General features: G+C 32.0%; 2 protein-coding genes across 2 annotated transcripts; one reads left to right on the top strand and one right to left on the bottom strand.

The window, feature by feature from the left end:
- Positions 1–11,515: 11,515 nt before the first annotated feature.
- On the top strand, positions 11,516–15,136 carry LOC146956690 (Thioredoxin superfamily protein). The gene is made up of 2 exons (XM_085730647.1): positions 11,516–12,065; positions 14,725–15,136. The coding sequence occupies exons 1-2, from the start codon at positions 11,580–11,582 to the stop codon at positions 14,875–14,877; spliced, it is 639 nt and encodes a 212-aa protein (XP_085586773.1). The 5' UTR covers positions 11,516–11,579; the 3' UTR covers positions 14,878–15,136.
- An 817-nt stretch (positions 15,137–15,953) lies between these two features.
- Positions 15,954–21,741, bottom strand: LOC146956689 (protein SIEVE ELEMENT OCCLUSION B-like). Its single transcript, XM_085730632.1, has 7 exons — positions 20,657–21,741; positions 20,464–20,562; positions 18,167–18,615; positions 17,943–18,037; positions 17,725–17,858; positions 17,142–17,600; positions 15,954–16,776 (listed from the first exon to the last, which is right to left on the bottom strand). The coding sequence occupies exons 1-7, from the start codon at positions 20,861–20,863 to the stop codon at positions 16,225–16,227; spliced, it is 1,995 nt and encodes a 664-aa protein (XP_085586758.1). The 5' UTR covers positions 20,864–21,741; the 3' UTR covers positions 15,954–16,224.
- Between the last annotated feature and the right edge of the window lie 1,684 nt (positions 21,742–23,425).

The raw sequence follows: 23,425 nt of genomic DNA, 5'->3' as shown, positions 1-23,425 counted from the left end.
GTTATCAGATAAATAAACAAGACTAATAATAATGTAAGATGAGATTCACATTAAAAACTAGAGTAAAATAAAAATAAAAGTTCCGTTTAAAACTTTGAAATTGTCGTTAACTTCTATTTTTTAGGGATTGACCTATATTATTTCATAACCATGTTATTTATGCGAAGTATACACCAACTTTCGTAACCCTTTATTCTACTTATACTTACATTGCAATGTACCAAACATGCAGTAACTTAATTATATTCATTTTTGGTTGGTTAGGGATGTTGAGGTTAGAATTATTGATTTTATCTAATAATAACTAAAAGATAACAATGGTTTAATTTCCTTTATTCATAAAAAATAAAAAAACAGTTCCATTTACACTATAAAACACCAATCTTATTAGTTAAGGAAAAAATTATTCTTTAAAAAATTTCATTACGGTAGGATCAACATCCCATTTTTGGTCACATCCGAAAACACACTACTACAAAATACCCCCTTTAATAGCATTCATTTTGGGCGTTTAATAGCGCTTGTGAAGCGCTAAGAAAGCCCCCGCTATTAAAGGTCAGAACCCCTATAATAGCGCTTTCTAAACGCTATTAAATAGCAGTGTTTCAATAGCGCTTTCAAAAAGCGCTAATATAACCTTATTTTTGTGCTATTTATAAGCAGATGTTTCTTAGCGTTTTCCGGAAAGCGCTATCTTAACTACCCCCATTAATAGCACTTCCAGAAAAGCGCTAATAAAAGTCCCAATTTTTTTATTTTAAAAATTAAATCTACAAGCAAAAGCTTCATAATAAGAAACTGACTCGACAAAAAATATATATACGAATCAGAAACACTAATAATCCATTAATAGAAATAAACAACAATAATGTGTTGATCAAACACTTAATTACAAATGACATCTAATGTACACTTGCATAAAAATGCAAAGTCTTCGCACAATATGTATATATGAACGATGACAAACCTAAAGTAACTTACAAAATTCTGACTTTTTCTCTCCAATTTTCCATACTAATTGGAACCTCCCGACGAACGATGACTCCAATGTAACCGACAAATCCTTGGCTTTAAAACAAGACTTGAGATATGGATGCTTCCCTGAAAAAGAAAACTTGGACTAGCAAAAAGAAAATTCATATACATATTGAAAAAGCGTCAAAATCAATACTTTGTACACACTATACACTGCAGAAAATTAACGCAAATGAACCCGCAGCAAATATCAGTGAACATAGTGAACTAACCAGACTAATCAAAATGCAACCAAATGTTTAACTAACCTGACTCCTAAAAGATGAGGAAAGTCAACGCAAATGCTTGGTGAAGAATCGGCAAAACTAAAATCAGAAGCGTGAGATATTCTACGAATAGAAGTGAACCAACAAACCAAAAACTTGTAATCAGTTCTGATTTATCAAAGTTAAGACTAAACAAGAAACTAATAATTTGTGCTTAACTTTTCTTTATAATACTCAAAGGAACTACAAATAATACTCACAAAGGACTAATTTACCTTTTCAAGTTTTCGTTAGGCGACAAGCCTTCTTGACTTTGAACCAAGTTACCAATTTCAAGTTCATTCTTGTCATTCACTTGAACACGTTGACCTGTAAGAGGATGGTACATAATACATGCTTTAGAGACTTTGGAAGTAGAATCTACATTAAGAATCACAAGGAAAATTCAAGTGTATACATATATATATATATATATATATATATATATATATATATATATCCATATTCTTTTAAAATAAATACTTAATTATCTCTAATAATTTAAAGAGTGAATAGTCGTTAATCTCTGAATGTTGAGGTGTTGTCATCATGTAGGAAACTAGAAAAGAGTGACTGCATTTTGTTTTTGGAAGGTCCGCCACTTTGCTTCATAGGAGCGATAGCAAAGCCGTATAAAGGAAAAAAAAACTGGTATAGCTTGCTCTTATTCCAGAGTGTGTCTTCTCTTAATAGTATTATAGACCAAATTGGCTAACGGAACAAACATTTGATGACCAATCTAACAAATGAAAGACACATTCAAGTATTAAACTATCTAATGAAAGATACTTCTGTGGACATATGTAATTTTAATATTACTTTTTATTAATAGTAAGAACACTCACCTTGATTCTTCCTGTGCAAAAGTTTGAATTTGTTAATAAGTTTGGAGGAGACTTGGATTTTGGTTTATAGTCATGTAAAGAACCTATCTAGTCAAATCCAAACTCAGTAATGATCAAAGGAAATGCATTCTTACTAGTGTTATGGATGGCTAGTGCTGCTTGGCTCAAGTACTTGTACCAATCTCCCAGGTTTTGGCGTGGACCACGCAATTCATTCCTCAAACTCATTGCCACAATCGGCTAGTCAATAAAAACCAATCAAAATTTTGTTATGCTACATTCAATTTAGCAAAACCATTAAAATAAATGAATAATATTAATGATATTTTTTTCTTTGACTCAATAGTAATGATTATCTTAAAATTCTAAAACTCAAGAAAGAATGAAGTAGCTAGAATTATACTAATAATTACATGTCGATGTCCATAAAAGTGCTTGGTTGCCAAAGTAAGTCCATGAATCCATTCTTGAGTACTAACACATTCAAAGGCCAAACTTCTCACCCGGACATGTATAATTTTCATCCAAAACTCTTTAGTTAGTGAAATAAGCTTATTTATAGTCCTTATCTTTAGTTAGTGAAATAAACTTATTTACAGTCCTTAATATAAAGGTTGTAAGCAAGTCTGAAAAACTAATAATTTCTTAATTTTATAGTGCATACTACATTTTGCATGAAATAGTGACACTTAAGAACACCTACTTTGAAAGAAGTGGCACTAGGAACTTCAATCAATTTTCCACGGTTCATTCTACTCATAAATGACACTAATAAACAAGAAGTGAATCCATATGAAGTTGCATCAGTGTTCAATATTACAAGAAGTACACAATAGTACTCCTCAACTGCATTAGTGAAATATTCGAATGCCAAGCAAAGTTTCCGGGATAAACTACTTTTTCCTGTTCCAACGTGTCAAAAAATTATCTACAAGAAGAGTCATCAAATTTATATAAAATTACCAACGTGTCACGGTGTACGTCCGACACTTGTTATGTCCAACACCGACACTTATGATTACATTGAATTATATCATTTTCTCATAATTTTATCGGTGTTGATGTGTGAGTGTCGCGTTCGCTGTCCGTGTCAATGCTTATATACCTTCACATAGTTATATACCTTACTAAAATTACACATAGTACAAAGTAAAAAAGTTCAACATAATAATGACATAGATATCCAACGACATTAGCCACTGAATTCAAATTTATCCAAGAAAATCTCCAAGAATTATTAAAGTGGTTAGCCAAAAGTATTATTGGTTTAACACTAGACCCACACAAATTTGCACAGGGGCCACTACTGACATTGTATAAAAAATTAGACCTTTTAGATTAAGCAAATTACAAGTGCATCTATGGAAAACTAAGTAAATTAACAATAAGAAAATGCAATTTAGTGTATACAAATTAGACTTTCTTCTCCCTCAAAAAAAAAAAAATTAGACTTTCTTCCATCCAGCTAATAATCCTAGTTAAGAAGCGTGCTTAGACCCAAATCAAGAACCGTCCATAGTTGAATTGCACTCAATTCTGACATAGAACAATGCTAATAACAATCAAGTTCCCTCTACACCTCATTCGAATAAACTCACATCAGATTCCACAAATAAAAAATAACAAAAAACTATTTCCATTAACTTAATCAATATAAGCAATCCACAACAAAAACTAAACATATACAAATTATTTATTAAAATCAACAGCAAACACTAGTTTACTTTGTTGAAAACAAAATGATAAGTTATATTATAAAATCTAAACGAACTAACAGAACTGAGAATCGAAATTGAAGTTGAGAAACAGAACAAAAAACAAGAACGAATAACAAACCTCAGAAGGGATACATGTAATGTTGAAACAGGTGCCACGGAAGGGCCGACATAACGATCGGGACGACCATCGACGCCGTTTTCAGATCTGACGGTGAAACCTATCGACAAGCTTTCAAAGAGCCAAATTTGAAAAAACAAAACAAAAGCTTTCAATGAATCACAACTCTTTCTTTTTCTCAGATCTAAAAATACCAAAACAGAAGCTTGTATAATGATAATTTCATGAAACAAGGGTTTTATGTTGAGGAAGGTGTAACGAATTGGGGATTGGTAGCTTAATTTAGGGATTTTGTGGTGGTGGGTTTCTTGGTGACGATTGTGAGCAAGAAGAAGAAGAAGAAGTGAGTTTTGGGTGTTTCTATGAGTTTGGTGGAGAAAAAGAAGAGAGAAATTTAGGGTTTTGAAGGGGTTGAGCAAGACGGAGATGGCGTTTTACGAATTGACGGTGGTGGCGTTTTGCGAATTGACGGTGGTGAGTTGATGAATACGATAGTTAGTTGATGAACTGAAGTGGCCTTGGTGTTACTAGGTGAGTTCGATTGAGGTATCTGAGTGTTGAAGGAATGGGTTGAGAAGGAAAGATGAGGAGAACGTGTTGAGTTTTGATAAGTGTGGGAATACAAAATTATTTTCCACTTATTTCTTATATTAATTAATTAATTAATAATATACACAATAATGCTTTTCCAAAAGCGCTAATAAAGGGGTACCAATATGATAGCGTTCCACCAAAACCGCTAATAAATGGGTATTAATATAATAGCGTTTTCTAACAAGCGATATCTAACCCCCTTTTCTATTTTTCATAAGCAGCTTATAATAGCGTTTTTCCAGAAGCGCTATTAATAGGTCCGTCTGTAGTCTTTTTAATAGCATTTTATTGAAAACGCTATTGTATTGGTGCTATTAAAAGGCAAATTTGTGGTAGTGACAACAATGTTGCTCACAACTTTCCAATAAATAGAAAACACATAGAAAACAAAATACAAGTGGACACCGTCAAAACTCAAAACCCTTTAACAATAATCATTATTTAAAACAGTATTTTAGATTTTGTAAAAAAAATAAATTAATATTGGGTTTTAGTCTAGCGGAAGAGACTAGATTCTCTAAGTATGGCAAACTATAGTTTGAATCTCGATTAAGAGGGATATCCAAATTTAATGTTCGATCTACTATAAATTAAAGGTGTTTGTAGTGCAGTTTATATCGGTTATGAGGAAAAAAGTCATATGATCCCAAAAATTTAATACTCACAGTTCAATTTGGTTTGGATGACTTCGGAAAAAATGTTTGATCTGATCCAATTACATGCGGTTTAGTTTGGATCGGTTTTTGGATATCCAAACTACAATTTTATAAAAAAAAAATCTACTAAAAGTTAGGGGTGTTCATGTCCAATCCAATCCAATGTAAACTGTAGTAACCAAACCGAAAAACAAAACAAAACAAAAATGAACTAAACCAAAAACAGAAGGAAAAAAAAACCGCAGTTTTAAATGGATTGGATTGGTTTTCGGTTCGCTTAGTATAAACTGATCCAGTCCATTCCAAACTGAAATATTTATACTTGTATATATATTATTATATGAATTTTTTATAAATGTTTTCTTAATTTACAATACAATTTTCTATACTTGTTCTTTAATAATGTTGATTTTCTTTTCCTTCTTTTAAGAAATATTATTAATTTACGATTCCGTAACTATTTCCTTTAACCTACTAGTTTATTTGCTTTATGTTACTTTTATTTTCTACTTATTTATCTTTTTTTGTAACCTTACCTTTTTACGAAATGTCATAAAATATTATATTTTCTTAAAAGAAAATGAAAAAATATATAACAATGAAAACCGAAAACCAATCCAATCCAAACCGATTTTTTTTGGATCGGATTGGAATTGATTTGATTTTAAAACCAAACCAATTGACTGAACAAATAACAAAACCGACGAGATTGGATCGGATGGTTTTTGCTCCCAAAACCAAACCAGTCCAATCCATGAACTCCCCTACTAAAAGTAATATCATAAAGACACGGTAAAATAATATGTTTGATGCAAAATATAACATATAATATACAAAAAAAAAAATTAACAATTAGGAAGGAAAAAATCGATTATGTTTGTGCCGCATGAAATAGTAAAAAAAATTGAATTAAATTTAACTAATTAGTATTATTAAAAAAACTAATTGATAATAGATTAATTCAATATTTTATGTATATAAAAAAATATTAATATTTGTGTATGCGGTTCGGTTTGATTTTAAAAAAGGAATTCAATATCAGATCTGATTCGAGCGATTTTTACAAAAGTTTATCCAAATACATCCAATAATTTTGTTTTGTGCGGTTTTTTTTTTTTTTGGATAGATTTACTTTTTATTTTAGATTGGTTTGGAAGTGAACACCCCTACGTTGAATATGATTTCCTCTCGTAGAGGGAGACTATGAAAAACCAACAAAAAAAACTCAAGATAAGAGATGACTTACCATTAACTCCACAATGCACACATGGACCCGCCATTGAATATCGTAATTTGAGATAAGGTGAATGAGCAGGAACAATTTAACGAGTTTGGCTTGAATTTAGTAGAAGTGGCTAGTATCTCACAAGCTTATCAAACCAAATTTAGGTTTCAACTAGAAGAGGTGCAATATTTATTGTTCGACCATGTCTTGAACAAGAGTTCCTTCAGTGGCGCGAGCCTATAGAAAACCAAAAATAAAGTTATGTGATAATATTAAAAAGTTTCATAAAACGAGTCAAATGAATAAATGAAATTCCAAAAGTTTCACACCTCCGTTTTTTGGTTGAATACCTTTGTGTTAATCTTGATAGATTTTTGTACACACCAATATCCAACATGACATAGAGAAAACGAATGTTCGGATATAGTTTTGAAGGAAGCAACTTTTAATATTTGGTCAAACTCTCGCTAAAATCTTTATTTGCTCTCTATCCCCGACTCCCTGTGACTTCCCATCTCTAAATGTTGATTTTTATTGTCTTTTTATTTCGTATCTAGTTTGCTACATTGTCATTTATATTTTCTAAATTAAATAGATTAGGAATACTCTCAAGTTTGATTATTGACAGAAAAAATATTTATCCACTTTACTTGTTCATATGGTTAAGATATAATTTATATTTTCCCAAATGGAAAAAATTACCAAAAAAAGGCTGGCCACGTTGCCCAAACCAATAAACAAACGCCACTTGTAATATTAAGGCTATTTTCCGAGTATTTAGCCTAAGCATAAGGATTAGCCGCATAATCGAATCAATACTATTTTACATTTTTTGTGTCGTAAATTAATTTTTTATTTTACTTTGGTCAATTAGGTTTTTATTTTATTTCTTTTTTTATCCCTTAAGTTACAAATAGGGGTGGGAATAGGCCAGATCGCCTGACAGGGGCCTACAACCCGCCTATTTAATGCCTAACTTGGCCCAATTCATTTAATAAAAAGGTCAGACTCATACTTTTTATAAAGCCTATTTAATTAAACAAACCAAACTAAGGCTTACAAAAAAGCTTATTAAGCCTGTTAGGAAAGCCTATTAAGCATTTTATATAGAATATATCTTCCATTATTGATATTGTTGAAGTTTTTTATTCATAAACTCAAGTCTTCATATGATTTGGTTATTTGTAACAGATATATTGGTGTGATTAGAGTTCGTAAGATTTTGTTATTCAGTAGCAGACCTATTCATGTGCTTTAAGCCTTCATAAATTTTGGTCTATTTAGTAGTAGGTTTATAGGTGTTGCTAGGCCTTAATGTAAAATAGGCTTTCAAACTTCATCAGACCTTTGAAAAGGTCAGGTCGTACCTTAAAAATGAGTCTATGACGGGTAATAGGCCAGACTCAGTCCAATAATTTTTTAAGTAGACCGGGCTTAGGCCTTACAAAGTCCGGCCCGACTAGCCTATTTCCACCCCTAGTTACAAACGTTAACTTCAAAAGTATTGAAAATGAAGCAAATTGAATAAAAATATTAATTTTAGAAGCTACTTTTTTTTTTGTAGCATCTAAAAAGTTGTTATGGTCCTCCACTTGTGTGAAAGTTTTCAATGACCATTGTCATTCCGTCTATCTACTTATATAAAAGTTGTAACTAAGGGTCCGTTTGGTTCGAGTTTTTTGGTGGGGAGGGGAGGGCAGAGAATATTTTTAATTTGACATTTTTTATTCAATTTTTAGAATGATAGGGGAGGGGAGCGAATCCCCTCAGAGTCATTTATTGCTTCCCCCCAAATTGGAGTTTTTTTGGGAGGGAGGGAAGGTGTGCAATTAATGTAGTAATGTTAAAACTTAAAATTATTCTTACTTAAATTTTAAGGGCAAAAAGATAGATTAATTTTAAAATCCCTCCCCTCGTGAACCAAACATGTTTTTAATCAAAATCCCTCTCTTCGCCTCCCCTTCCATCTTTTGAACCAAATATATATTTAATTAAAATTCAAATATCTTCCTTTTTCTCCCCTCCCTTCCCGTCCGCACCATTAAAATCTCTCACCTCCCCTCCCATCCGTCGAACCAAACAGACCCTAAGTGGTTGGTTGAAGCATTAATAAACTTCACAAATTAATCGGGAGGCATATTGATTTTTAGTGGGAATAATTTTTGGTCATTTTTCTTAAATTTTAGAATATTAAAAGGATTGTTAATTAAGATTGAAATATTTTTTTTTAATAAAAACATAACAAAAGATAATTAAACCTGCATATGTACCTTTGAGTAATTTCACTGTTAATTATAGAAACATAACAAAAAACGATATCTCTAAATTTTTTAGCAATGCCATTAAGTAATTTCACTATTTAAATTTTAAAAAAGTATAAGAAAAAAAATCTAAAAGTCAAATGTTTTTCAACTAAATATCAGACTAAATACATTTGAACTTTTGGATTCAATATCAGACTAAATACATTTGAACTTTTAGATTCATTTTGCTAATATTTGTTTACATGCTTATTTTTATTTAAAAAAATAAAAATAAGCATGTAAAAAAATATATTTATCAGATAATATGATTATAAATTATACATATGCAGATTTAGGCTTGATTAACGGTGTAAAAAAAATTATAAATTCAATGCATTAAAATTAAACTATTAAAATTATATATGCACCGAACCTAGTATTTGACTTTGAATGAATTAAAATTAATATTATACGAAATATTATAAAATTTAAGCCGTATATGTACAGTATTTTTAATTCTTTTAATGCAATATACTTAATGACATTTGATACTCATAACTCTTTTAAAATTGTTCATTCTTTTTCCAACGAGAATTAAGACCATATGCAACATATCACTCCATTTTGGGTTTTTAATTCTTTTAATGCAATATACTTAATGACATTTAATACTCATAACTCTTTTAAAATTGTTCATTCTTTTTCCAACGAGAATTAAGACCATATGCAACATATCACTCCATTTTGGGTAGCACTTTGGTGCCATTAATGGCACCGTGCCATTAAATCTGGGCCACACAAACACATTGTCATTGCATCTGGGCCACACAACACATCTATCTTGGTGCCATTAATGGCCCAGATTTAATGGCACGGTGCCATTAATGGCACCGAAGTGCTACCCCTCCATTTTGGGTGCTTAAGTGGGTCATGCATGTACACATCATCTATTTTTTTAATTTTCAATGATATTACTTAATAAGCACTCAATCTTTTCAACCCAGGTCCTCAGAGAAAAGTTAATAAATAGATCTTATTAATAACTCAATGTCATTGCATTTCAAAAAATGTTATTGGTTTGTGTACAATTTATTACATATGGCCCACAAAAATTAAAGAGAGAGTGCTTATATAGCCACCCTTCTCTATAAACACCAAACATTTTATCTCCACAATGAGGGTGCTTATTAATTCCGGTGCTAAATAGGCGAAGCACTCACCATTGTGGATGCTCTAACTTACTATTGATATTTTCGAGCGATAGTTAACTCGTGATACTTTCTAAATTTCAATCACTTTTAAGTCGGATGAATCACCAATCTTAAAAATCTTAGCAGGAGTTAACTCACGCTCAAAAGTAAATCTTTTTAAGAGAAAAGTTAGGGGGGTGTATTGGATTATGATTTTAACGGATAATTTTTGTTTAAAAAAGTCTCAAAGATTTTAAAAGATTTTGTAGGATTTTAATGACTTTCATGATTTTAAAAGACTATCAGGATTTTCAATTTGGATTTCAAAGGATTTACATCATAAGATTTTAGATGATTTTAAAGGATTTTATGGATTTATAAGATTTCAAAAGATTTTATGAATTTTAAGGACTCATTGAAAAGAAATGATTACACAACACTCTATCATAATATTTTCAATACATACTCTTATTTTTTATTTTATTTTTATGAGAGATAGAGAGGGGGGAAGAGAGGAGAGAGAGAAGGGAGAAAAGAGAGGAGTGAGAGAGGGAGAAGAGAGAGGGAGGGGGAGAGAGAGAGAGAGGAGAGAGAGAGAGAGAGAGAGAGAGAGAGAGAGAGAGAGAGAGAAGAAGGGAGAGAGAGGAGGGAGAAAAGAGAGGAGAGAGAGGAGGGAGAAGAGAGAAGGAAGAAGGGATAAGAAAGAGAAAGTAAACTTTTAGGCTCTGTTTGTTTGAGGAGAAAAAGAGGCGAGAGAAGTTGAAAGGAGAGAAGATGGAGAGAAATGTCCCATCAATGGTGTTTGGTAGAGCAAAGAAATAGAGGCGAGAGATTAAAATTGAGTGGACCCCACGTTAAAATTCTTTCTCTGCAATGGTGCGAAGAAACAGAACTACCATTATGATTTTGGGTCTTTGTCAATTATACCCTTCCTATTAAGTAATAAAGTTGCGCATTAATTTTTTTAGTGTAAGGACATCTTGGTCTTTTCAAAATCAAACACACTTCTTTCTCTTCCGTTTCTCTCTTCTTTCTCTTATATCAAACAACCCATCAGTACTCGTGAGCTTAACTCAGTTGGTATGGACAATGCATAAAATATGCAAGGTCTGGGGTTCAAACCCCGGCCACCACCAAAAAAAAAAAAACAACCCATAAACAACTCATCAAATCTATTTTATTTCTCATCTATCATCTATTTCTCTCTTCTCATACTCTCTCTCACCTATTTCTCTCTTCTTATTTTCTTCTCACAACCAAACACACCATTAAAAAAAAACAATCCTAAGAAATCTTATGTCTTTATGAAAGACTTTTTCTTGTTAAAATTTCACTAGAAAATCCCACAAAATCATCAAAATCTAATTTTGAATGATTTTGAATACCATGAGACTTTTTTTAAGTGATGAAAAGTCTTGATTAAATACCTCAAGACTTTTTAAAAATGACAGAGAATTTCAATTGAATACCACAAGACTTTAAGTGATAAAAAATCTTGATTAAATACCTCAAGACTTTTTTAAAATGACAAAGAATTTCAATTGAATACCACAAGACTTTTTTAAATTACAAAGAGTCTTGATTTACCACTTTACATAATAAAAAAATCTTTTAAAATCCCTCATAATCCTAATCCAATACATCCCCTTATTTTCTTATTTTATTTTTTTCACTTGAAATGCACCTTCACACACATAAGCCACAACAGAGATGAGTTTGATTCCTAATCCTAATCCTAATTCTAAATCATCTTCATTTTGCGTAAAATGGCCATGGGATTCTTTAAACCCTAACCCTAAAATTTCCCAAACCCCTAACCCCTGCAATTTCGAACCTCCTTGGTTATTCAAGTCTCTCCAAAACCTTGGATCATTCGCTTTCAATTTCGCTAACTCTATTTCAAATTCTTCAATTTCTCAAACTCCCAATTCATCAAAACCCGATCAGAAATTGAATTTGACATGGAACAAGAAGGAAAAAATGGCTTCCAGTGGTGCCGAGCAGGCGGAGGCGGAGCAGCGAGCGTTTGCTGCTGCTCTGGCAAGTGGGAAGGAAGCTACATTGCTCGAGTTTTACTCGCCGAAATGTAGGCTCTGTAATTCTTTGCTTGGTTTTGTTTTGGAGATGGAGACGAGGAACACGCAATGGCTTAATGTTGTTATGGCTGATGCTGAGAATCAGAAGTGGTTACCAGAGGTATCTTATTTTCATATACTTTAGGGACTAAATTGACGAATTTTGTATAGTTTAGGGACTATTTAGTATATTTTTATAGTTTAGGGACCAAATTGGTGACATGTTGATAGTTTAGGGACTAAATTAACGGTTTATTCTTGTTTGTCTGTCATGTTTAACAATAGTGCCAGTGTCAATAAGGGCTTCAGCCTCGGAATTCGGACTTGTCGTGTCCTTCTCCAATTTTCATTGAATGTAGATGGGCCTGTTTGGATTGGCTTATTTGAGTTTATTCGCTGACATAAGTTTTGTGAGACAGTTTGGGAGAACTTATGGAAACAGTTTATGACAATTTGCAAAAGCTTTTTTCAGCTTATTTACATAAGTTCTCTGATATGGATTATAGCTTATAAAAACAACTTATAGCATATACAAGAAAAATTTAACTTCCTTTTATCCTTTGCTATAGAAAGAGCTTATGTGAGCTTATACATAAGCGTTTATCATGACAAGCACTTGTGCTATAAGCTATTTATCCAAACCGACTTATACAAAATTTTCACCGGTATCAGGTCTTCTTTGAATACAACTGAATTGAATGCTAATAAATGTTCATGTATAAGCTATTTCTATTACAAAAGATAAAATAAAGTCAAATTGCTTTCATATAAGTTATCAGTTGTTTTCTTAAGCTACCCTAGAGAGTATATGCAAATAAGATGAAAACAGAAATGTCATAATTTGTTTTCATAAACTCCCTCAAACAGTTTTTCAAAAGCTTATGCTGGTAGGTAAAATCAAATAAGTCAATCCAAATAGGCCCCGAGAATATTCCTATAGTGAAATCCCACTTGTACGACCTGATACATGGAACCAACCAAATCTCCATCGATTTGTGATCGATCATCTTTGAGACTCTTTGCAGGTTTCTCATCTCTTACATAAGTTGCAGCAACATTCTTCGTATCTCAGTTCTTTCTTGGTCTTGAGTAAAGCCTAGGGAGTCTTCAAAACTACAAACTGCTGTGGATTGACTGAAGCTATGTTATTGAATGGCTGTAGGATAATATATGTCATTTAGCAACCATAGTAGTCAATAGCGCTCTATAGCGGCGCTATACAGGCGTACGGCAAGAAACCGTTACGGTGGCTGTCATAGCAGTGCGGTTCAAGATAGAGGCCGCTGTAGCTGCTATAGCGGGTACCGGCGTGGTTCAAGATAGCGGCCGCTTTAACCGCTATTGGATTTTAACAGGAAAATCCCATATTGACCCTAATTTTAAAACCATTTTAAGGGCATTTTGTGGATTTCGTATAAACCCTAACATTTTCCTTACTCTTTCTTCTCTGCTGTAAAACACACAAAACACGATCTGCAAACTAAGTTGCAACCCTCACAAGGACTGCAAACCGATTGCCATCGCCGTTGCCTTCGCTGATTGCACCACAGCCATCGTCTTCCACTCTTCATGTTCCATCTATCTTCCTCTGTTGTTTGTTGTTCTTTCAGTTCCTCTGTTCTTTGTTCTTTTGGATTTAATTTTTTGATTAAGACTTGTGAAATTTTGTTGGAGACTTGATAGCTTTCATAAGCTTATTTATTTCCTTGACATTTGTTGGTATTTGGATTTGAATGTAATGTTTTGTGGATTTGAGTGTTTTGACTTATGAATGTTTCATGAAATTTGAGTGTTAAATTTAATTTTATATTAAATATATGTTTGTTTATACTTTATAGTAGTATTATTCAACAGCGATCTTCCTGCTACACGCTATCCTGCTATCCCACTTTTGGGGTCGGCCGCTACACGCCACTATCCGGGGTTGACTACTGTGTTAGCAACACACAAGAGATGCATAGAGAAAAGGAGAGACAAGGAGATCTGAAACACAGTCAATAGAGCATTGTTCTTCTGGCAAGAAACTAGGAAAAATATAACATAATTAACTTAAAAAAGTTAAGAAAAACTTGAACTCTTCCTAGTTGCAACAATCAAACCCCTTTCTAATAACTGACACCTCAATTAGAAAAAAACTCATATCTACCGGAATAGGTCTAATACTAGCTGTTAGGATAGATGAGAAATATCTTATAATATTAAGACTGTATCTTTCAGAATATTTTACAGCATTGTAGGTGATCTCCTATAGTGTGTTTGTTTCAAGGTATGCAATTATATATTACTAGGAAAGTAAGACTGTGGTTTAAAAAAGTATTAGGGGTATGATGGATTGCAAGAATATTTTTTTTCGTGTTTTCTCTTTTTCAATGGAAGATAAAGTACATATTTACAACAACATGTAGTAGTGGCATGGAAAATATCTATGCAGCCTTGCTTACGGTAGCATGAATAATGGTTACTTGCGTGTCAATCCCAAATCAACATCCAAGTCCAACAAGTATTATAATTGATTCCGATCTGCATGGTTGGTGGCATGGTTTCCACAATTTCTCTAAATCATTAAGCCTAGTCTCTTGGGGTTTCTTCTCGAAAAAGATCAAGCTAGTACTCCTTGATATTCTTCCACCTTATATGAAATTGTGAATTCTGCTATCTTTCAATTCCTTGTTTACGAATACTTTTAGATATATGTTATTTAATCTCCTCTGGAGAGTTCATTCTGCTAATCTGCTCATTGTGAATTCTTGCTGAACTAAAATTAATTTTTGTTACTGCAGCTCCTTAATTATGATGTTAGTTATGTCCCCTGCTTTGTGCTTATTGACAACAAAGGAAGGGCCCTAGCTAAGTCGGGTGTGCCAAATAGTCGTCTACATGTTATAGCTGGACTCTCGCATCTTCTCAAAATGAAGCGTCCTCAACAAAGTTAATGCATGGTGGGCATGAAAACCAACATTTGTTTGCGGTACTGTTCTATGATCTTAAGTTGCACTTCTTTATATATATGGTGTTGAGTCCGTTTTAATTGAGATGGGATTTCTTCTGCTTGTTGGAATTTGTTCCATATGTAAGGTTTGCTTCGAGTAACAAACATATTGTATGACTGTCCTTGCAATCGTCCCTTTAGATTCAACGTGTGGACTTGAATCGTATATTCATATTTTATAAAACTGTTGATCATTCTTTTTCCTCCTTGCCTTCTTTCTCATTTCTTTTAATTGCAATCCCTGTTTATTTCTCTTGTTTCTTTCTGTTCTAGAATGTTGGCATCATCACCTTCAAGGTTTTAGTTACTCACTATTGTATTGTGCTGTCACAGTCATAGCATGCTTTAGGTGCAAAGGTGTTAGTTAACTTATTGGCCAATCCGATTGTATGGCCCATGAATATAGATGTTGTCCATCTAAATCCTAAGTAGTCGATTCGTTCTAGTTATGCAAATTAATCCTATATCGATAATAGCTACTGTCCAATATAACATACGAAGAAATATAGCAAAACCTTTGATGAGATGAATAAGGAATAATAGTACAAAAGAAACCAAAGGAATTCATAATCAAGTAATATAGAGACTGAGTCACAATATCAGTCTGAAATTGATTATTTAACAATTACTAAATTAATAAAGTTCTTATGTTGTTAAAAAAATTGAAAGGGGCACTGGAGCAATATCAAGTAAGCAGCAAGAGAATTGAAGAATGCAATAAACTAATAAAGAGCTCAAAACCCAGGAAGAACAGTAAACATACAAGCAGTCAATTATGATTAAACCTAAAGTTTCTAGTTGCACTTATATTTATTATAGATTACTTAGTTAGAGATAACTTTTGCCTTCAAAGTCACTTCCTCCTACTAATCTTATAATTAAACCGTGGTAACGAATCTCGTGATGTGCAAAAAAGGCATGTCACCGACACAATTTACATGCAAAAGGCATGTCACCGACACAGTTTACATTATTCAGTTGGAGAATAAATTATGACAGTGCTTTAAGCTTGAAGCAGAGTTAAAACTATCAAATGGCTCATGACTTAAATAACACTTAATTCATATAACATAATAAAACAAAGATAACAAACAGCCTTCTTTTAGTTGCATTCGTGATCCTACTATGATCAACGATAATGCATGACTCTTGGCTACATCACACAAAGGGGTACATAAAACTGATAGTGATCTCACACTCAAACAACTGACCACAGAACTTAGAAGAAAATGCAATAATCAAACATAGTACATAACTTGCCAATGCTAAAGACCCATGAAGCTGCCTAATGCTAACCATTATGGCAGCACCTGTAGCTGATAAACACTTCCATTGTGCGGTGACAATCTGGACACTCAATAAAGTCTGGGATTTTTCCATCAACATTAGGAATCTCAAGGTGAGAGCAAATATGAACAGAGCTAGCAATCGTGTTATGATAGTCTCTAAATGAGTATTCAAAGCCCTTGGTGCTCACCACATCTTTCCATTTGTCAAACTCTGCAAATGTCTTCAAAACTGTAGTCCCATGACCAACAGCAATCACAATAGAACCTTTGGTTACAATTGCCCACCCTGACTCATTTTTGTATGAAAGCAATTTCTCAACTTGCTGTGTAACAGTGTTTGTTTTCTCATGCATCTTGGTCACAAACAAACTCTCTACCTTTTTCCAAAAGGTGTTAACCACATTTTGTTGTTGAGACTCCAAGCAAATCAACTCAATTGAAGTCTTTGTCTGCTTAATAGTGGCATCATTTACTATGGCGCCATAATACTTGGTGAATTGTTGAATCCATTCCTTATCTTTACCTCCACAAATGATGACAGTGTCATCCTCCCTCTTCATTTTTCAAAGGAAATATATGAAATTTATTAGTCATGTTTCTTTTTTTCTCAATTTAAACTTGTCAACAATAAAGAGAATGGACAATATATTAAACTTCTAGAAATAATATGCACTAGATATGTAAAAAAGCTTTCTCACAAACATAATTATGTCTCACAATATAGGTAAATATTACTTTGGATTTAGGTAAATATTACCACATGATGTAATATTATCAGATATAGACAAATGTCTTTGTATAAGATTTTTTATACTATTATTAGTACATGGTAATTAAATTCATAAAAATTATCATAATATATAAGAGTTTTCATCGTAATAAGAGATTTTATAAGATTTATGACCAACCAAACACTTACCCACTTAATCTTTATATCAATGCCAACCAGCACGGAATCAACCCACATTAGTTCTTGGGTCATTGATTCTTCTTTGGTTTTGGTGAAAGGGAATCCCTTTACTCCCCAAACATGAATCATATGAAATGCATTCTGATGCAGAATCTTTCCTTGTGTACTCAACACAACAACCAAAGGATTCAGCTTGAAATGCAACTCCTCTTTTATGAACCTGATGCCTTTTATGGTTGCAAAGTGATGCAACACATACCATGGCATCTTAGACTTCAAGGAATCAAACTTCTTCCTCCCCTTATCATTCCATTCCTCCACAATGGGAACCCACACAATCTTGTGTTGGCTTCCTGTTTTCTGGATATGATCATAAATTCGAATCATAGTTGAGATGTCTTCTTGGCAGATGTCCAAGGTTGAAATGAACAAGAACACGTCCTTCTTTTTCAACACATCAATGTTAACCTGTTTAAATATAAAACATTCAAACCAAACTAGATTAAAAAGTGAAGACAAAATGTACTCACTTTAATAAAAAATGTATTTATTGTCATAATGTATAAAGTAATTAAGATATGATAACACTAACCAGTGTTTTAGTGGAACCACAATAGATGGGTGTTTGTGGAGTATCTTTCCAGAAAATCAGCACCTTAAACACTTCCATAATTTCAGTCGGGGTTTGAAAGAGCTTTTTGAGTAACTTGTTATACTCTGCTTCATCTAAGAATTTAAAATAATTTCCTTCAGTATGGGAAGAAAATATAAATAAATAAAGTTTGATATAATGTTACAAGCTATAATTACCAATCTGTATAGTGATTTGTGACACATGCTTCCTCAATTTGCTGATTATGATGTTAATTTTTTGACCAAATTGAGATAAGTCCTGCCTCTCTTCCCTGTTAAAAAAAAGGTTAGTAACTATTATTGTATTAACTAATGTAGCCAACTTAGATTATGTAAAAGGTTTCAACAACAACAACAACATTAACAAGTATAAAAATTATAGTTATAATAAGTAAACTTACGAATCAGAAGTGAGGCATTCAATCTGAGTAACAATTGCAACAATGGTGTTGATAACCCAATATACATCAACTGGGAATTGCTCCAAAGCTGGTGCAAGAGCTGGCACTTCCTTGATGTCGTGACGTGAGTTGAGTCTTTCCAACTCAATGATGATATCAATCACTTGCCATGTTGCCTTAATCAGATTGTTAACCTCCAAAATTGCATAGCGGTGTTTTTTGAGCGATTCAGGTTTGGTGAGTTGAGGCACTCGCTTCATTATGGCCAAAGATTTGGCAAGTGGTTCTGTTGGTAGATACTGTGATAGCAGCCAGAACTCACCATATTCAAGAGCAAAAGCAGAAAGAGTGAGAACTCCTTTTGCAACCCATGAATAGTTTGACAACTTGTTCAAGATTGCTAGTGTTGTTTTGTATGCAATTTCCTCACCTGGAGCCTTGCATGCCATCTGCCACCATCATACAATACCGTTATTCATATACAATGTGCACCAAACCTTTATATAAAGTTAAAAATATTACAGGGTAATCATATACAAACACCTTTAATTTTCCAATATTCATTCAACATTGTCCTATTTTCTCTCTATCTCTCTTTTCCTATCACATCACCGATTTAGCACATTACTCTCTATTTCTTACTCTCTCAAGAGGTAGAATGGGTGTTTCAGTGTCCAATATTATATTCGTGGGATTATGATTTCTTGTTTTTAATTATGTGCTTATTTGGGAAGGATCAAAAGTGTTTGATGTCATGGGAAAGATCAAAAGTGTTTGAAGTCATTTTGAAGGAAAGAGAGGATGAAACACAAAAACAAAAATATTGTTGTATACTTTATATGCAGGTATAGATTATTTTAGTTTGCCTAAGTTATTACATAAATAGCTTTCAAATCGACCATTTATATTCCTCTAAAAAAAAAACGACCATTTATATGATTTTTATGGAATTCTACTTCTCTAAAGTGAGTTGTTACTAAAGATTTTTTTTTAGGAATACTAAAGAAAAAAAGTTATGGGTCAATATTGTAACAAACTCATGATTTACAGGGTGTGTAGCTCAAATGGTTTGAGCTCTAGAGTGAGTTGTTCCTAAAGAAAAAAAGTTAATGAGTCAATGTTGTAACAAACTCATGGGATTATAGGGGGTTGTGTAGCTCAATTGGGTTGAGCTAAGAGAAAAAAAGTTGGTGGTTTTGAGTTCAAATTTGGACGAAAGAGCAAAATTATAATCTAACGAATTAATTACTAACATTTTTTTGCTCAAAGACACTCATGATTTTTTTTTTTGGTAGTGACACTCATGATTTATAACACAAGTACATACAATATCAACATTTGATAATTCTTTCACCAAAAGAAAAATAAAAAATTTGTTTCATTAAAAAAATAAAAATTTGTTTTTTAATGTTTGATATTCATTTTACGCTCTTAATTGAGCGATTCACTTTAAAAGAGCTTATATTCTTTTTGGATAGATTAATCTTGGTTGAAGAATATAATTGACCATCTTTAATAGAGAGATCAGTTTGTTATTAGGTTTTTTTTTTTTTTTGAAAAGATGTATAAATTATTTTATGTTTGTTTATGATAATAAAAGTTTTTTTTTTAATATAACCAGTTATAGAAAATGTTTTTCTAGATCGAAGCTACTTAGAATAATTTTCACTTGAAGCAATTTTTAATTTTTTTTCTTGCGATTCTAATTTCTCTTTTAAATTGTGATAAACGGGTGAAAACTTCTAAAATTGACATTCTGTTTAAAAAAAGTGATTTTTTTTATGAAAAAAAAATTATTACAAAATGGATACTTAGATTCACCCGTCCTACTTGTTACACACTTTCTTTAAAATAAGAATATGAAGAAAAATAAATAAATCACAATTTCAAACGAGAAGCTTCTAGAAAATAATCTTTGATGATTGATTTTTTATTTTATTTTTTAAAAAAGAAATTTTCATTATGGTAAACAAACACAATAATTACTGTTTTTGTAATCTCTTAATTATTAAATATCAAAATTATTTTTTTTGTAACTTTTAACAAACACACATCCTCTAAATAAAACACACATTTTATCTCTAAAGTTTTGAAAATAAATTAAAAATCATTTTTTTTAATAATCTGTAACAAAGTTACCCAAAATCTCTCTTCAGTCACAACTATGTTTTTTCTTACATCCACATGATTTGTACCAAAAATATTACTTAAAAATATCGAGTTACGCTCTGAAGAGCTTAATCTTGAAATATTTACATGTAGTTTAGCATTTGGAAATGAAAGATTAAGATATAGACCTCAGAATTGATTTTCTTCAAAGTACACAGCGGTGAAGTGAAGTTAGCAGGGGGATTAATGTTGTCCAATTGCTCCACACTTGCTTGATATTCATGTCCCTGTAATAAACAAACAAGTTAACATTATTTAGTTAGAAGCAGTATATTAAATAATAAAAAAAGAACGTAGAGATAGGTGCAAATATACACATACTTGCACAAAGTTATCAACAACATGGGTTGAACGTGTAAGGATGTTTCCAGCAATGTTGAAAAGGTATTCAGCATCAAACTTAGTGTCACTATGGACATGAGTTGAATAAATCTCTTCCAAAATGTGCTCATCAGACATGGTTAAAGGGTTATGGTCAATGCTATTATCATTACCAATGTGAATAAGTGATCGCACTAGGCTAACCATATTGATTCAGAGAAAAAAGTGCACTAGAATTACTCTTGTGGGTTACTATGGTTTAGAAGGAAAGATTTTGTGTGTTTTGTCTGGTTGCTTTAGTGCCCTATTTATAGCCTTGAGAGCTGCAAGGTTTTTCTTGTGTGGAAAGGTAATTTGTTTTTTATTTATTTTTTCTCTTAGGATAAGCCTTTTAGGGAGCTTCTGAATTCACAATAGGATTGACACAGTATGCATCCTGCAATTCACACAAAATACTTGGTTGGTCATAAATATTTGAACACTTCATTTAAACACATATATTTGAGAAAAAAGTAGAAAGAAAAAAGAATTAAATAATATGTATTTTTAAAACAACGAATTTATATGTATTTTTGTGTATGTGTACCTAAATATTATAAGATGACCAACTTCTTCAAAAAAAAAAAAAAAATTTATAAGATGACCAAATATATTTGTGGTCATGCAAGACTTTCTCGAGTTTCACACTTCTTAACGTAATCCGTTGTTTTTTAAAGTACTAAATATTACCGTGTGCAACTCTCAAAAATTGTGACTAATAGTATCTTATCTTTTATCTTTAAAGACTAAGTTCAAATCTCATTGAATACAGTTGTAAAATGACAATTTTTATCACTTTAAATAATTTTAGTTTTTCATTTTTTTTTAATATCTTATGTTAATTGAGAGATTTTTTTTGGTAGTATCAGGGGTTCGAACCTCGAACTTTGCATATATTATGCATTATCCTTACCACCTGAGCTAAGCTCACATAGATGTTAACTTAGAGATTAAGAAAATGGTTGAGATGCCTCACAACAATTGTTTTTTTTTTTTTTTCTAGACTTAAGAAGTCAACTCCGTGTTCGAGTATTGGGAAATCAATGTACTATACTCAAAGGCAGCAATACAAGTTATTTGGACATTGAAAAACTTTCAGACATTTTGTAAAGATATCTCTTTATTTTTATGCCACACAACTTTCACATTTATAGCAATACAAAATTATTTTATTCAAATAGATAAACATAAGTACAAGTGGTATTAAGTCAATTACAATATATGAAGTATAATTAGTACACTACCCATCAAAATAATCCTAATACATCAATTACCTATCAATATATTTTAAGGGTTTGGAATTCCATTAGTAAAATAAACAAAGGGAACACCACAATTATAACCGGTTAAATTTAGGGTTTTGACTCATCTTAAGGGAACACCACAATTATAATTGGTTAAATTGTGGCAATATAAAATTAAAACTTCCACAACTCTATCACAGGGTCATATTCTAATTTTGTAAATCAAAGACAAGTCATAAACTAATAATTAACCACATTAATTCCAACAAAGAAGGAATGAGGATTCAAGGATTTCCTAATCGCCGTTACTCATCTGAGTCAAACCAACCTAATCTCGTATTGGGTGGGACAATTAAAACCTGGCCACCACTTTATCTCTTTTATTTTATTTACTTCTAATAAATTCCTCTAATTGCTAAGTTGAACGACAATCCATGTTGAGACGATAACTTACTATTTTATTACTTGTTTATGATTTGGTGCCCTTGCCAATTCGCATCATTAATACTTGATGGTGATTTTATTAATATCTTGCCTATCAACACACATTATGTAACTTACAAGGGCTAACATTATCACGTATCAACCCATCCTTCAACTTGACACTGGCCTTTAGCATGCTCTTGAGGATTCATTTTATATTCTAGTAGGACTTGATTTCACACCATATTTGATAAATGAATAGGTGCTGGCTTAACCTTCTTGATGAGTGCGATTTTAAGGTCTTCCAAGGAGAAGGTGACATGCAACAATAGGAACGACATATTTGATAAGTCAATAAGTGCATCAGAAGCACGATGGCAATGTGTCAAGAATCAAGATTGACTCTCGATGGTTTGAGCTTGGATTGTTATTTGAACCTAGTTTTGAATCATAATTTGGACCTATATCATAAGCTACTTTCACATTTTTAATTTAATATATTTAAAGTAATAAAAAAGTAATTCCTTTTTTAAATTACCCATCTCAGAAACTTGTTCCATGAGAGTAAATTATGTATTGAAAAGTGGAATTTAAATTAATTGAAGAGTAATTGAGAATAGTATGTAGCATTAAATATGATAATATATTAGGTAACTTTTTCTTAGATTTCAGGCCAAGGATATTTTATTGTTTATATTTGAGACCGGATGAAATATTTGATCATGTCGTGGATTGAAGGTGAATTGAATTCAATTAGGATTTAATAAGCTAGTATGTCCTTGATTTTGTAATCATTGATCAATTAAATAGCTATATAGTACCTCAATTTAATTCACGTCTATCTAATAAGTCCCTCGGTCAAATATAAACTTTAGACTTGCTAACGTTTAAAGTTAGATGCTGACTAGTCCTCCGCATCACCTACCAGGTTTGCAAGATCAATTTGCTTGAATTTATTTCTTTCTTAAAATTCCCATTTATCAAACTTTATCAAAAAAATCATCAAGCTAAACAAAAATTTAAGTTTAGAAACACATGATTATTCTTCTCTTCTTCATCATCT

The sequence above is a fragment of the Medicago sativa genome, chromosome 1 (genome assembly GCF_051527215.1).
Source record: "Medicago sativa cultivar Bolivia chromosome 1, Bolivia_mono, whole genome shotgun sequence".
Taxonomy (NCBI): Eukaryota; Viridiplantae; Streptophyta; class Magnoliopsida; order Fabales; family Fabaceae; genus Medicago; species Medicago sativa.
This window is presented reverse-complemented; position numbering and strand designations above follow the sequence as displayed.